At 36.8% G+C, this 12,653-nt stretch overlaps 1 protein-coding gene and 1 pseudogene across 9 annotated transcripts in view; one reads left to right on the top strand and one right to left on the bottom strand.

The window, feature by feature from the left end:
- Asxl2 (ASXL transcriptional regulator 2) overlaps positions 1-12,653 on the bottom strand; it is a 143,991-nt gene that overhangs the window by 64,482 nt on the left and 66,856 nt on the right. For 3 of the 9 annotated variants that reach the window (XR_010052213.1, XM_063262610.1, XM_063262611.1), the window contains exons 2-3: positions 9,793-9,875; positions 1,158-1,266 (exon numbers count right to left, since the gene is read on the bottom strand). Coding sequence is in view for 4 of the 9 variants with exons in the window: in XM_063262610.1 (XP_063118680.1) it covers positions 1,158-1,266; positions 9,793-9,875 (192 nt within the window). In the remaining 5 variants the exon portion in view is untranslated. Of the gene's footprint in view, positions 1-1,157; positions 1,269-6,332; positions 9,876-12,653 lie in introns of those variants that run through there. The other 6 variants (XM_063262616.1, XM_063262615.1, XM_063262614.1 and 3 more) reach the window with 3 other exon arrangements.
- LOC134479373 (small ribosomal subunit protein bS21m-like) lies at positions 2,057-2,456 on the top strand (annotated as a pseudogene).

Below are 12,653 nucleotides of genomic sequence, written 5' to 3'. Positions count from 1 at the left end.
TTTGACAATAGCCATAATTCATGTATGGTGTCACATGGGCTGGGCCAAACAAAGTAAGTTAAATCTAAGTGAGGTGGGGGCCTCTTGCTTTAGTTACTGGACTCTTGTCTCTGTAGACTTACAGTTTGCAGAATGGAGACTCAGAATGAATTCATATACAATGAGAAGAAGCTGGCTGAGAATAAAGCTAAAAGAAAGAAAAGAGACCAAGACTAGATGACATCTTTCTGATCTAGCCTGGATTTCCCATGAATGTTTAGCTGTATGAGTTAAATTCTCTAGCCTTGGGGTTGGGGATTTAGCTCAGTGGTAGAGCGCTTGCCTAGGAAGCGCAAGGCCCTGGGTTCGGTCCCCAGCTCTGGGAAAAAAAAAAAAAAATTCTCTAGCCTTCTTACTAAGCTCATACAGATTTCTTTTCCTACTTGAAAGTGAAAGGATATTGATAAGAAAAGGTCACCATATCAGTGTATGAATTACATATTAGTCAAGTTGTTATAGAAGAAGAAATGTAGGAATTAAGTCTGACCAGAGTTCTATTCTTGTTATGATACAATATAGCCAACACTGACAAAGAAATCACATCTTTTGAACGTTAGTTTTCTCCCTTATAAAAACAGGAATAATAATCATAAGTTTTAGTGGGGAACATCATGAGTAAAGAAAAACATCTAAAATAATACCCAATTTGTAATGCAGATATTTTTAGCCTCTTTACACAAGAGAGCTCAGCAGTTAGGACCATGGACTGCTGCCCCTCCAGAGGGTCCAGGTCCAACCCATCACCCACACAGAAGCTAACTATCAACTGTAACTCGAGCTCCCGAGGACCAAACACCCGCTTCTGGCATCCATGAGCACTGCAAGTATGTGGTACACAAATACACATGCAGGCAAGACACCCATACACGTAAGATAAAATAAAGCTCAAATTATTTTAAATAAGAATATATTTTAAAAAAGTGCCTTTTTAGTATTCATGAGGCTCTGAGTTCAACTCACAGAAAATCTTCGCCCTCCCCAAAATTTACTTACTTACTTACTTTAGGGGTAAAATTTTATTTCTTCCTGGAAATAAGCTCCTCAAGAACAGAATTCTGTCTCTATGGCTCAATATTATATGTTGTCGCTTACTAGTGCTTGTCTCCCCAACAACTTACCTTCAAAGTATACACTCCCATTCTACCTGGGACTTTATAGAAGATGCCCTCTTCTCCTCGAGAGTTTGTGTGTAGCATTGCATTTAAGCATGCAAGAGGGGAAGTCCCACTAAAAGCAAAAAAGGTGAAGAATATAGTGATTAGTTTTCCTCTAAATATTTTTTGTAATTCTGACTTAATTTTTAATTGATCAATGATCCTTTATGTAACTTTACTAACTACTAACTGTAGCAATACAGAAACAGATTTCCACAAAGAAAATGAATAGACAATGCATCTTTAAATATATAAAGGGGGAAATTTTTAATTTAAACTTAAATAGAAGCAAAACAAAAAATTCACATAGCAATATGAAGCTTATTTTGCAAACCTACTCTATTTACACACGAAGCTTTACGAGAGGACATGAAAGTGGAAAGCATGCACACATGCATGAGAGAACATGCTTGCGCACACACATGCACACAGATTCAAATAAATATTTATAGTCTTGTATGCTGCTGCACTAAACTAAATCTGATCAGTAAAACTAAACTGCCATGGTTTCTTGTACTTAAATCTATCAAAGACCACATTAAACACTTTCAAAGGGATTTAATAAACTTCTTATATTGCATGTAGTAGCCCCCCCAATTTTAAAATTTGTTAAGTACATAATATCTAGATGTAAAAAAACTTTTCTGTCGGGCATGGTGGCACACAACTGTAATACAGAATGTAGGAGGAGACTGAGACAAAAAGACCACAAGTTCAATGCCACCCTCTATTATAAATCAAATTCTTAAGGGGTTTAAACTTTCATTTTTCAAGTGTCATCAGATCTTATTGCACTTCTTTTTAAAAGGCCAATAAAATTCACTAAAACACATCCATATCTTGATATGTCATTGTGTAAGGAAATGGGACTAGTATTTTACAATAAATCTAATGCTGGCTTCTTTTGTTAAGTACTATATATTAAGAAACTGGGGGAGCAACCTGGAGTTTACGTGCTGAGGTCCCACTCTATAGGTGCTGAAGAGTAAAGATTCAAATACAAGATCATAACTAAACATCTAAAGTTCACTGCCAAGACTGTCATGGAGGGGACCATGGAAGATACGTACAGGACTCTAATCAGAATCCTCACCACCTACGGGCTACTAAAATCATAAAGTGAGGATGCTACTATGAGAAGCCTTGCTGCTACTGCCAGTGAGAGCTAGGAAATATGACAGACGTTCTACAACATAGAAATGGCTGGAAAAGATTAGCTTCTAGATGCAAAAGAACCATATAGATCCATGGCTAGGCTGCTAAGGCTGGGGAATACAAGCTCACATTAGTTCTATGCTCAACACTTTTCTTTATCCACTACAATTTCTGTTACTTTTCTCTACAATAAACTCAAAGATATCTTAATAAGAAAAATCAGAAGAAGAAACAGGAAGGCTGGGTGTGGTGGCACATGCTTTTAATCCCAGTACTTGGGAGACAAGAGCGGGCAGATCTTTGAGTTCAAGGCCAGCCTCATCAATAGAGCCAGTTTCTGGATAGCTAAGGATACACAGAAGAAGCCTGTCTCAAAAAACAAAAAGTAAGGAGGTGGGGTAAGGGAGGGAGAGAAGAGAGAGAGAAACTAAATGAAACAAGAAAGATCTATGCAATTTTAAGCATAAAGTCACATGCATTAAAGAGTACCCCTGGGCATGGTGACTCACATATAAAACGAAGCCTTCCTAATGCTGCCACCTTTTAATACCCTTATGTTGTTGTAGTGAACCCCAACCAAAAAAAAAATTATTTTGTTGCTACTTTTACTACTGTTATGAATCTTAATATAAACATCTGTGTTTACCTATGGTTTTAGGACACCCCCTGCCAAAGGATCTGAACCCACAGTTTGAGAAGTGCTGCCCTAGAGGTTGAGGCAGGAAGACACCCATGTTCTGTCAGCCTGGGCTTCAAAGTAAAGACCCTGCTTCCCCCCCCAAAAAGTAACAGAGCAAGCTATAACATATCTAATTGTAGTGGCTAGAAAGATGGCTTGGTGGTTTATAACACCTGTTACTTTTGCAGAGGACCCAAGTGCAATTCCCAGAACCCACATGGAAGCTTACAAACATCTGTAACTCCAGTCTGAGTTACAATGTTCCCTTCTAACCTCTGAAGACATCAGGCATGTAATGTGGTGTGCATGGATGCACACACACACACACACACACACACACACACACACACACAAACAAACACACACACTACATGTATGTCTATATGAAAATGTCAGATCTTGGAGTTATAGACACTTGTGAGCTGCCATGTGCGTGCTGGGAATTGAACCCCAGACCTCTAGAAGAGCAGTCAGTACCCTTGACTGCTGAGCCATCTCTCTAGGCCTAGGACAAAACAACTTAACTGCACATTCTCAACTCATCTTCCTTTCAGTTCTCTGCTGGTGACACTCAAACCAACAGAGGTCATAACAACAAGGACAGATCTGGAAGAACTGACATTAAGAAAGGCAGATCACTGGAGCTCACAAGTCATCCATTCTAGCTAAACAATAAAGTTAAAAGGAGGCTGGGAGTGGGAGGGATGGGCAAGAAAATTCTTCATGTCCACCTCCAAACCATACCCACACATGTCTTGCAACCACATAAGCATGCACATATAACACACTCAAAAATAAAAATCCACACATAATAAATTAAACAAAGGAGTCTGTGAAATATCTTGGATATCTCTCATGGACAAGTACCCATTCTTTTTCTGAACTGTGATAATGTTACCACAGTAAAACCCAGAGAGAAGGCCACAAGAATGCTATGATTAAAGGCATGTGCAATGAAGCCCAGCTAAAATTATTTAATAAAAAAAAAATACACACAAGGGAAAACAACAAAAACAACAACAAACACTTCCTTGCCCAAGATTTGAAGGAATGCTCGCCTACCACTCCTTGTAAAGGCCATGTCAAATCCTTACCCCATTAACTGCCTACCTTTTACACAAAAGACAGACAACAAATGTGAGTTTAAGTTCTATCACTAACTATACAATTTTTTCCTGTTTCATTGTCTTTATGAGACAAAATACATATGAAATACCTAACTCCCATTTTAACCAAGAAAATTCTTGATGTCCACCTCCAAACTATGCCCACACATTTCAAATACTGGTTCATTATAATACCTATGTTTTGAATCTTATGATAAACAGGTAATAAAAAGTAGCTTTGAAACAGAATGCTTCTGCTTCTCCATTTCTGTGATAAGAGTACTGCCTACCTATCAATTTATTATCTTATTACAGATAATTAGGATACTAAGAGTTCTTTTTTTTCTTTCTCTCTTTTTTTTCTTTCTTTCTTTCTTTTTTTTTTTTTTTGGAGACAGTTTTTCTGTATAAGCTGTCCTGGAACTCATTCTATAATCCAAGCTGGTCTTGAACTCAGAGATCTAGCTACTTCTGCCTCCCCCTACTGAGTGGTGGGATGCACCCCCACTGCCCAAATTAGCATGCTTAAAGTTCTTAACAGTTAGACCAAGTTCCAATCACAGTGTTTGCCTCTAAAATAAGAGGTACATAAAGTTACATACATGTAAGACCTTTCTTAAGGTAAAATAAGTGCCAACATGAGTGAACACAGAGATTGAAATCTTTGTGAAAAAATGAATCATGGGTATAATTATACAAGAACTGAACTGGAGACAATTAAAAAATTATGTAAAATTTTATATCATTGCCCTATTAGGTGGTTATTGCTCATTTAGCAATGTTAATTTTGTATCTTAATAGCTAGTGCTGTTATAACTGCTTTCTGTTTCTTTAAAAAAAATTACTTTTAGAAACTGAACTGGGTCCTCTTCACTACTGAGATCTGTCTCCAGCCAAGCTTCATTTTCTGTTTTTGTATCAGAGCTATAATGCCAGATGATGTGGATGTGGATGCTGAACTTCTGAGTTTTTAAATAGTTGTCTGAGTCATTTAACCAATTCCTAGTATTTTCTATTAGGAATTCTTTCTCAGAGTAGTAACTTAAAGAATTATGATAAAGGTTGGAGAGATGGCTCAGCAGTTAAGAGCACTGACTGCTCTTCTAGAGGTCCTGAGGTCAATTCCCAGCAGACACATGGTGACTCACAACCATCTATAATGGGATCCAATGCCCTCTTCTGGTGTGTGTCTGAAGACAGCGACATATACAAAATAAATCTTAAAAAAAAAAAATGAATAGCACTATCCATTATTTAAAAAAAAAGTTATGGGGCTGGAGAGATGGCTCAGCGGTTAAGAGCACCGATTGCTCTTCCAGAGGTCCTGAGTTCAATTCCCAGCAACCACATGGTGGCTCACAACCATCTGTAAAGAGATCCGATGCCCTCTTCTGGTGTGTCTGAGGACAGCTACAGTGTACTTATATATAATAAATGAATAAATCTTAAAAAAAAGAAAGAAAGAAAGAAAACATTTTAAAAAAAAGTTATGTTAAGTCTTAGATTATATTAACTGGCTTTGACTTTAAGCCTCAAAAACAAATGCTGAAATAGGAGGAAGTTATTAGATGGTATCATGCATATGGAGTAAAACCACAGAAAACTGGGCGTGGTGGCACACATCACATTCAATCTTAGAGATTGTGGAGACAGCATTTTGGAGACAGATCTTAGAAAGAACCTGCTTAGAATGAAACAATCAAAAGCAGACCAGAACAAAAGAAGTAGTCCACCCTAAGTCACTTTGTCCTCAAAGACCTGAGACCACCACCTCCACCTATAAAGTATCCAACAAACCAAAATCAAAGATCCTGCCATCAGAGCACCACACCACAGGCAAGCACACTTAGCACATACACACTCATTCATGACCTAACTAAGTACTAAAGTTAGAAGAGATTAATCTCTATCTATAAGCAAATATAACATATACATGACACAAAAATATGTATTTCCCTGCTCTCTCAAGCCTCACATAAAAGTCATGTAACTAAAATAAAAACAAAAGCCATACTATAAAAAGGGAATTGCTGCAGCCTCAGGTTATCTGAAGTGGCATGCAAACACACAGTCATTTCAGTAAAGGATTGAGACTATGATTTTAATCTGTTCTGCCTAGTTTCAGGTAAGTATCACGGGATTAAACAATTGACCAATATTTTCTCTATGTAAGTCAAGCAAATATATTTTCAATCTCACAGGCAACGTGCACATCTCTATCTTGTGTTTTCATCAACATGCTGAATTATACTTCAGAGCTATAAAGCAAATGAAAAATTTGATAAACCTTAATGCCAACAATTTCTAAAATTATGGCTATGTAATGATTACAAACCATAAAAATAAACAATAAAAAAGCATACTCAGTAACTAATATTTATGTACTATCAATATTACTTCATTTCTAAGATAAAGTAAAAATTATACACATAAAGGCACACTCAATAAAACTTGTAAAAGAGTGCTTTACAATTGCTTAATACTCCTTTAAAATAAAGTAATACTTCTTACCTTCTGGAGTTGGAATGCACCCCAAGAAAATAAGAGGAGGGAAAAAAAAAGTTTTAATTTTTCTTTACAAGTAATAATAAGTAAGCTCCCCCAAATAATTTATACCATGATCTTCCAGCAATACTAACAATCCTCAAATTAGAAACAATCACCACTTTACTATGTAAAACATTAATTTTTTTTAAAATTAATCTAAAACATTATTGTCTAAAATCGCACATTTAAATTTAGCTATATAGCCTAAGCTACTATAGAAAAACAAGTGAAATACTTGAATTTTATGAAAAATTCTAACTATCAGAGCAGCTTAGAATTAGTGAGAATTTTGTTAACAATATTCTTTTTCTCATGCATTTTTATTACAAGGAGTCATCATAAAGCCATCAACAATGGCCTTGTGGGTTATTTGCTTTTCTTTGATCTATAATGAATTTAATGCAAATTTAAACAACAGATTAAATTATATTATTGCTGCTGCTGGGTATAGAGGCACATACTTGTAGTCTCAGATTTATGAATTCTAGGCCAACATAGGCTATGTGGTAAATCCTGGCTAAAGAAAACAAAACAAAACAGCAAGCTGGAAAGGTGGTATATACCTGAATCTCATTAGTTACTTACAAGGTTCAACCTCCAAGCCACCCTGAGTATTATGAGATCCTACCTACCCCTCACCCCTCCCCCAAAAAAAGAGAAAACAAAAAGAAAACAAAACCTTTTTCTATCAATACCTAAGGGTTTTGTTTCTGTTTAACTTCTTCTTCTTCTTGACAATTCTACAGAGTTTGCAGGCTATAACCAGTATATAAGGAGAGAGAGGATTAACCACAAAGGCAAGCTAATCCTAGAAACACATGTTATTAACTTAATAAAAAATGTGCATGTGGGGGTTGGGGATTTAGCTCAGTGGTAGAGCGCTTGCCTAGCAAGCGCAAGGTCCTGGGTTCGGTCCCCAGCTCCGAAAAAAAGAAAAGAAAAAAAAAAAAATGTGCATGTGTCTTTTGGGAGTTGGTTCTCCCTTTTCCACTCCTCCCACCAGAGGTCAAACTTAGGTGTGTATCAAACAAATGCTTTTATCTGGGAGTCATCTTGCAGACACAAAATGTTCTTCATTCTTAAATTAGGCTTTTTCTAATGAAATCACTTTGGGGAAATTTAGCTTGGTAAATAGCCAAAAAAGATCTACTTTCCAGAGATAACGATTTCTCCCATAAAGCAATGACAACGAACTCTATTCCGTTTGTTATGAAGGCACCAAAAATGCTGTATTTTGATTTTGATTTGGTGCTCTAAAACAGGGCATGGTAGTTCAAACAAGAATGGTCCCCATAACCTCAAATACATTTGACTGCTTGGTGTCGTGTGTCATCGTCATTCTCCCCCTACCCTCTTTTGGAAAGGATTGGGAGGTGTGGCCTTCTTGGAGGCATACCTCTGGGAGTGGGATAAAGTTTCAAAAGCTGTCAAATTCCCAGTTACCTCACTCTCTGTGTCTCAAGCCTGTGAACCAAGACTCAAGCTCTCAACTGCTGCTCTAGCATCCTCTATAACTGTAAATCCAATTTAAAATCTTCTTTTATAAGATCCCTTGGTCATCATGTTTTATCCCAGTAACAGAAAAAGTAACTAATACACAAAGCGTTGCTGGATAGCCCTGTCAGCCTAGTATTCAATATATAACCAAGGTTGGCTTTGAATTTACGGCACTTGTCTCAGCTTCTAGAACACTGAGCTTACAAATGTGCCCCACCATACCTAACTTTTCTTGTTTCTATTTTTTGGTTCAAATTTCTTATCTTTACAAAATAACTCCAGTATAGATAGTCAAATTTCTTTCTTTTTTTTTTATTTATTTATTTATTCTTTTTTTGTTATCTACTTTCTGTAGCTGTCTTCAGACACACCAGAAGAGGGCATCAGATCCCATTACAGATGGTTGTGAGCCACCATGTGGTTGCTGGGAATTGAACTCAGGACCTCTGGAAGCGCAGTCAGTGCTCTCAACTGCTGAGCCATCTCTCCAGCCCAATTTATTTCAATATACAGAATGAATGACATAATTTAAAACTTCTTGAGAACAAAAGTTCTAATTATGCAATGATTATATACTAACATAACGAGACACTTAGAAATTGATAATCTTGCTCTTGCTCTGCCCTCTTGCTCCTGTTCCCTCTCTCTCCAAATGCTCACAGCCAGCTTCTTCTCTCTCTCTCTCCCTCTCCCTCACTCTCTCTGTCTCTCTGCCTTTCTTTGTCTCTACTCCTTCAACTCCCCTCTCCATGCCCTGAATAAACTATACTGAATACTAAAAAAAAAAAAAAGAAAAGAAATTGATAATCTTTGATCATATTAACACATCTACTACATTTGAAGATTAAACATGTATTTATTTATGTATTCATTTTTAAATGTGCATATGTGCGTGTGTGTGTGTATCTGTGCATGTGTGTGCCACAAAATGCATGTGGGGACCAAAGGACAACTTCCAAAAGTTATCTCTCTATTTCCACTGTGAGTTCTGGAGATTGAACTTAGATCATTAGCCTAGCAAGAGCTTTAACTCCTTGAAACTCCTCAGCAGCTCTCTTTTACTTATTTAGTTTTGAAGAGAGGATCTTGCTATGTTGCCCAAGTTGGTCTAGAACTCACAGATTCAAGTGATCTTCCAAGACTTAGTCTCTCTAAAGCATCTCGGACTATAGACAAAGTGTCACGATGCCCAACAAAGACTATGACACATATAATAAACTTTTTCCATTTCATTCTTGTTAACAAATCTTATTTCTTCTTCCGCTGCTTACCTCTAGTACTTGACATATAGTAATTTTTATCCAATAATTATCAAGCTCAGTATATCAAAAATACAAACGAATAGGTGAAGGCTTAAAGATGACTCCAGACCTTCCTAAGAATTAACATGCATAGCACAGATAGACACTTTACCTTCTCATGAAGAGTTTGCTTTTTTTTTTATTTTATATATACTATGACTTAAAAACAACAAAGACTGACAGATGAATAAACCTGAAGTTCAGAAAGTATATTATACTAATCAATATGCAAGACAAAGAATACTAGTATATACTAAATATTATTAAATACACTAACCAAATATAATCATTATAGTAATAGTTTAATAACTTGCCTGATTTCTTTCAGTCCTTCTCTCTGGATAACTTGTAGAATTTCTTTATGACTCATGGGTGTATTGGGGTATTTTTCTAAGACCTGAAAAACAAGAAAATAACAATAAATTAATTTTTATTTTACGTTCTCATTCTTATAGTTGTCTATTATTATGACTATGTCAATAATTAGATCTAAAGCATAAATATCTAGAGATTTCATCCAGACTTTTTTCTCAACCACACACAAATTCTAAAACAGAAACAGATCAAAAAGGCTAAAATTAACATTTGAATTACTCAATGAATATGAAATTGCTTAATTTTAGTCTCCACTTCCAAGTCACGTCCCTACCTGTGAGCTATCACTGTACACATCTTAAGATTATCTATTTTAACAAGGTGTGATGGCCCATAACTTTAATTCCAGCACTGGGAAACAGAGACAAGTGTATCCCTGAATTTAAGCCAGCCTGGTCTAGAGTAAGTTCCAGCGCAGCCAAGGATACACAGAGAAACCCCGTTGTTAAAAAAATAAATAAATAAAAATCTATGTTTACATTTCTATCAGTAACTAATACCGCATGGACATACAGTAGTATTCTAAATCAAATAAATGAACATATAACTATATTAAATTTGCATCTGTGGAACATATATCTCCCTGCTTTCTGACTGCAAATGTAATATGGCCTCATACACCCCTGCGCCATGTGTTCCCCACCATGCATAATGAACTATCGCCTCAAACTGTAGTTAAATTAAACCCATGATTCCTTTAAAAAAAAAAAGAAAGAAAGAAAAAGAAATCAGTATCAGTGTTTCGGATGTAATAAAGACAGTAAGCATAGTTTGTTCCCCACTAAATGTAACTAAAAGTCTGGACAGAATGGATAAAATAATTATCTGAGGACTTCAAAAATGGTAGCAGATAAAAGGAAACCACAATTAGAAAACAAACAAACAAACAAACAAACAAACAAACAAACAAAAACATGGTTTAGTCAGATGTGGATTTCCTGGTTTTGTTTTCTCTATAACCTCCTGGCCTGGACTCAACTGCAACCCAAAACCCAAGAGCACACAGATACAAATGTCATCATGTTTAACTGAAGCACAATGTCACAGAGAAAGGGAATTCTCCCAAGTTGTTTTTAGACTTTGGGGTATGTCACTGTCCTTCTCTCTCTCTCTCTACACCTGCCCAGGCAACATAGTGGTAGCTATAAACCAGTATCACACTTTAAAACTAGCCCCTAGCTGAAAAAAAATGCAAAATAGAAGATGAGGAGAGCTGAAAAAATTCTAAAAAATTAAGGCGTTTTGAATTTTAGTACATAGATTTAAGACATAAAGCTAATGCCAGGCACATTCCTTTAATCCCAGCACTGGAGGTAGAGGTGGGCAGATCTTTGTTTTTGTTAGTTCAAGACCTTGTTGCCAAAACAAACAAAATTTCTCCATAGAATTTGAACAAGCATTTGATAGGTTCTTTTAGTTTGGTTTGAGGACAGATTCTCCAGCCCAGGCCCATAGCTCCCTACACAGCCAAGAATGCCCTTGAACTTCTGATCCTCCAGTTTCCACCTCCCCAGTTCAGGACTTCAGACACACTCCATCTACCCAGTTTGAACTGGGGATAGATTCCAGGACTTCTTATATGCAATGAAGCACTCTACTAAATGAAACCTTTCTCTGGACCCTCATGGCTGTGTGATCCTAACAGCAACAAAATGTCAAATACATAATCTGAAATCACTCTACAGAGTTCACAAAAGACAAACTACAAACAACAGACCCAAAATGGCAACTCTTAGGCTTATAAGACTTGTACAAACAGCTATGCTTCAAGAAGCCATGTTTTAACTACAGCACTCAGATGGTGAAAAAGGATTGCCCCCCATGACCAAAAGTTTGTGTCACATACTATTTCTGATGTCAGCTTCATCAAAAACTTTCCCAATATTAGATGAAGTAAAGAAAATAGCATGTTTTTCTCTGACTATTTTTAGCCCTTTGTTTTTTCTGCAATTTTCACCCCAAATAACTAATGATATGTTAATTTGTACTAATAAAAAGCACAGGAATAGAAAACAGAAATAAAAAATAATATATATAAAACCGCTCCTCTGTGAAACTACACTATACTGCAAGAAAAAACAAGAGTCCAATATCATGCATAAAACACTCGTGTTTTCATGTAAGCTGGACTTAGAATAGTATGTGACTGTGTAATTCCAGCACTATAGAGAGTGAGGCAGGAGGACCCAGGGTTATAAACCAGCTTATATTACATACATAGATTCTGTCTCCCCGTCAAAGTAGTTTGTGCCTATAATTACAGCACCTAAGAGAGACAGGAAGATCTCAACAAAGTCTAGGCCAGTTTGGGCTACAGAACATGTATCCTTCTATAACAGCCTGGGCAACAGAACAAAACCAGAACCTGGGAAAGCAGAGTCAGGTAGCACGCCTTCAATCCCAGTACCCAAGGAGGCACAGGCAGGCAGATCTCTGAGTTCAAGGCTAGCAGGTCTACAGGGCTCCAGGCCAGCCAGGGTACACAGAGAAACCCTGTTAAACAGAAGAAAGAAGGCAGGAGGAGGAAGAAGGAAGGTGGGCAGAAATTTAGAAGAAGAAAGGGTGGGATGAAAAAAGAAAGAAAATAAAAATTAAAGTAAAAACAAGAAAAGCAGGGCCTAGGACTGTAAGACAGATCAGCAGTAAGGCCGCCACCAAGCCTGACATCCTGAGTCCAATCAAGGAAGAGAAGGCCTCTTGCAATGTTTTTACAGCTGTGTGCACATGCACTCACAAATAAACAAAAAGGACAATTTATCCTTTTGATAACTTAATTTTTGTTTATAATTGTCTTAGTCCC

Source organism: Rattus norvegicus, chromosome 6 (genome assembly GCF_036323735.1).
Source record: "Rattus norvegicus strain BN/NHsdMcwi chromosome 6, GRCr8, whole genome shotgun sequence".
Classification (NCBI taxonomy): domain Eukaryota; kingdom Metazoa; phylum Chordata; class Mammalia; order Rodentia; family Muridae; genus Rattus; species Rattus norvegicus.
The sequence above is the reverse complement of the archived record's forward strand: the minus strand, read 5'-3'. Positions and strand labels throughout refer to the sequence as shown.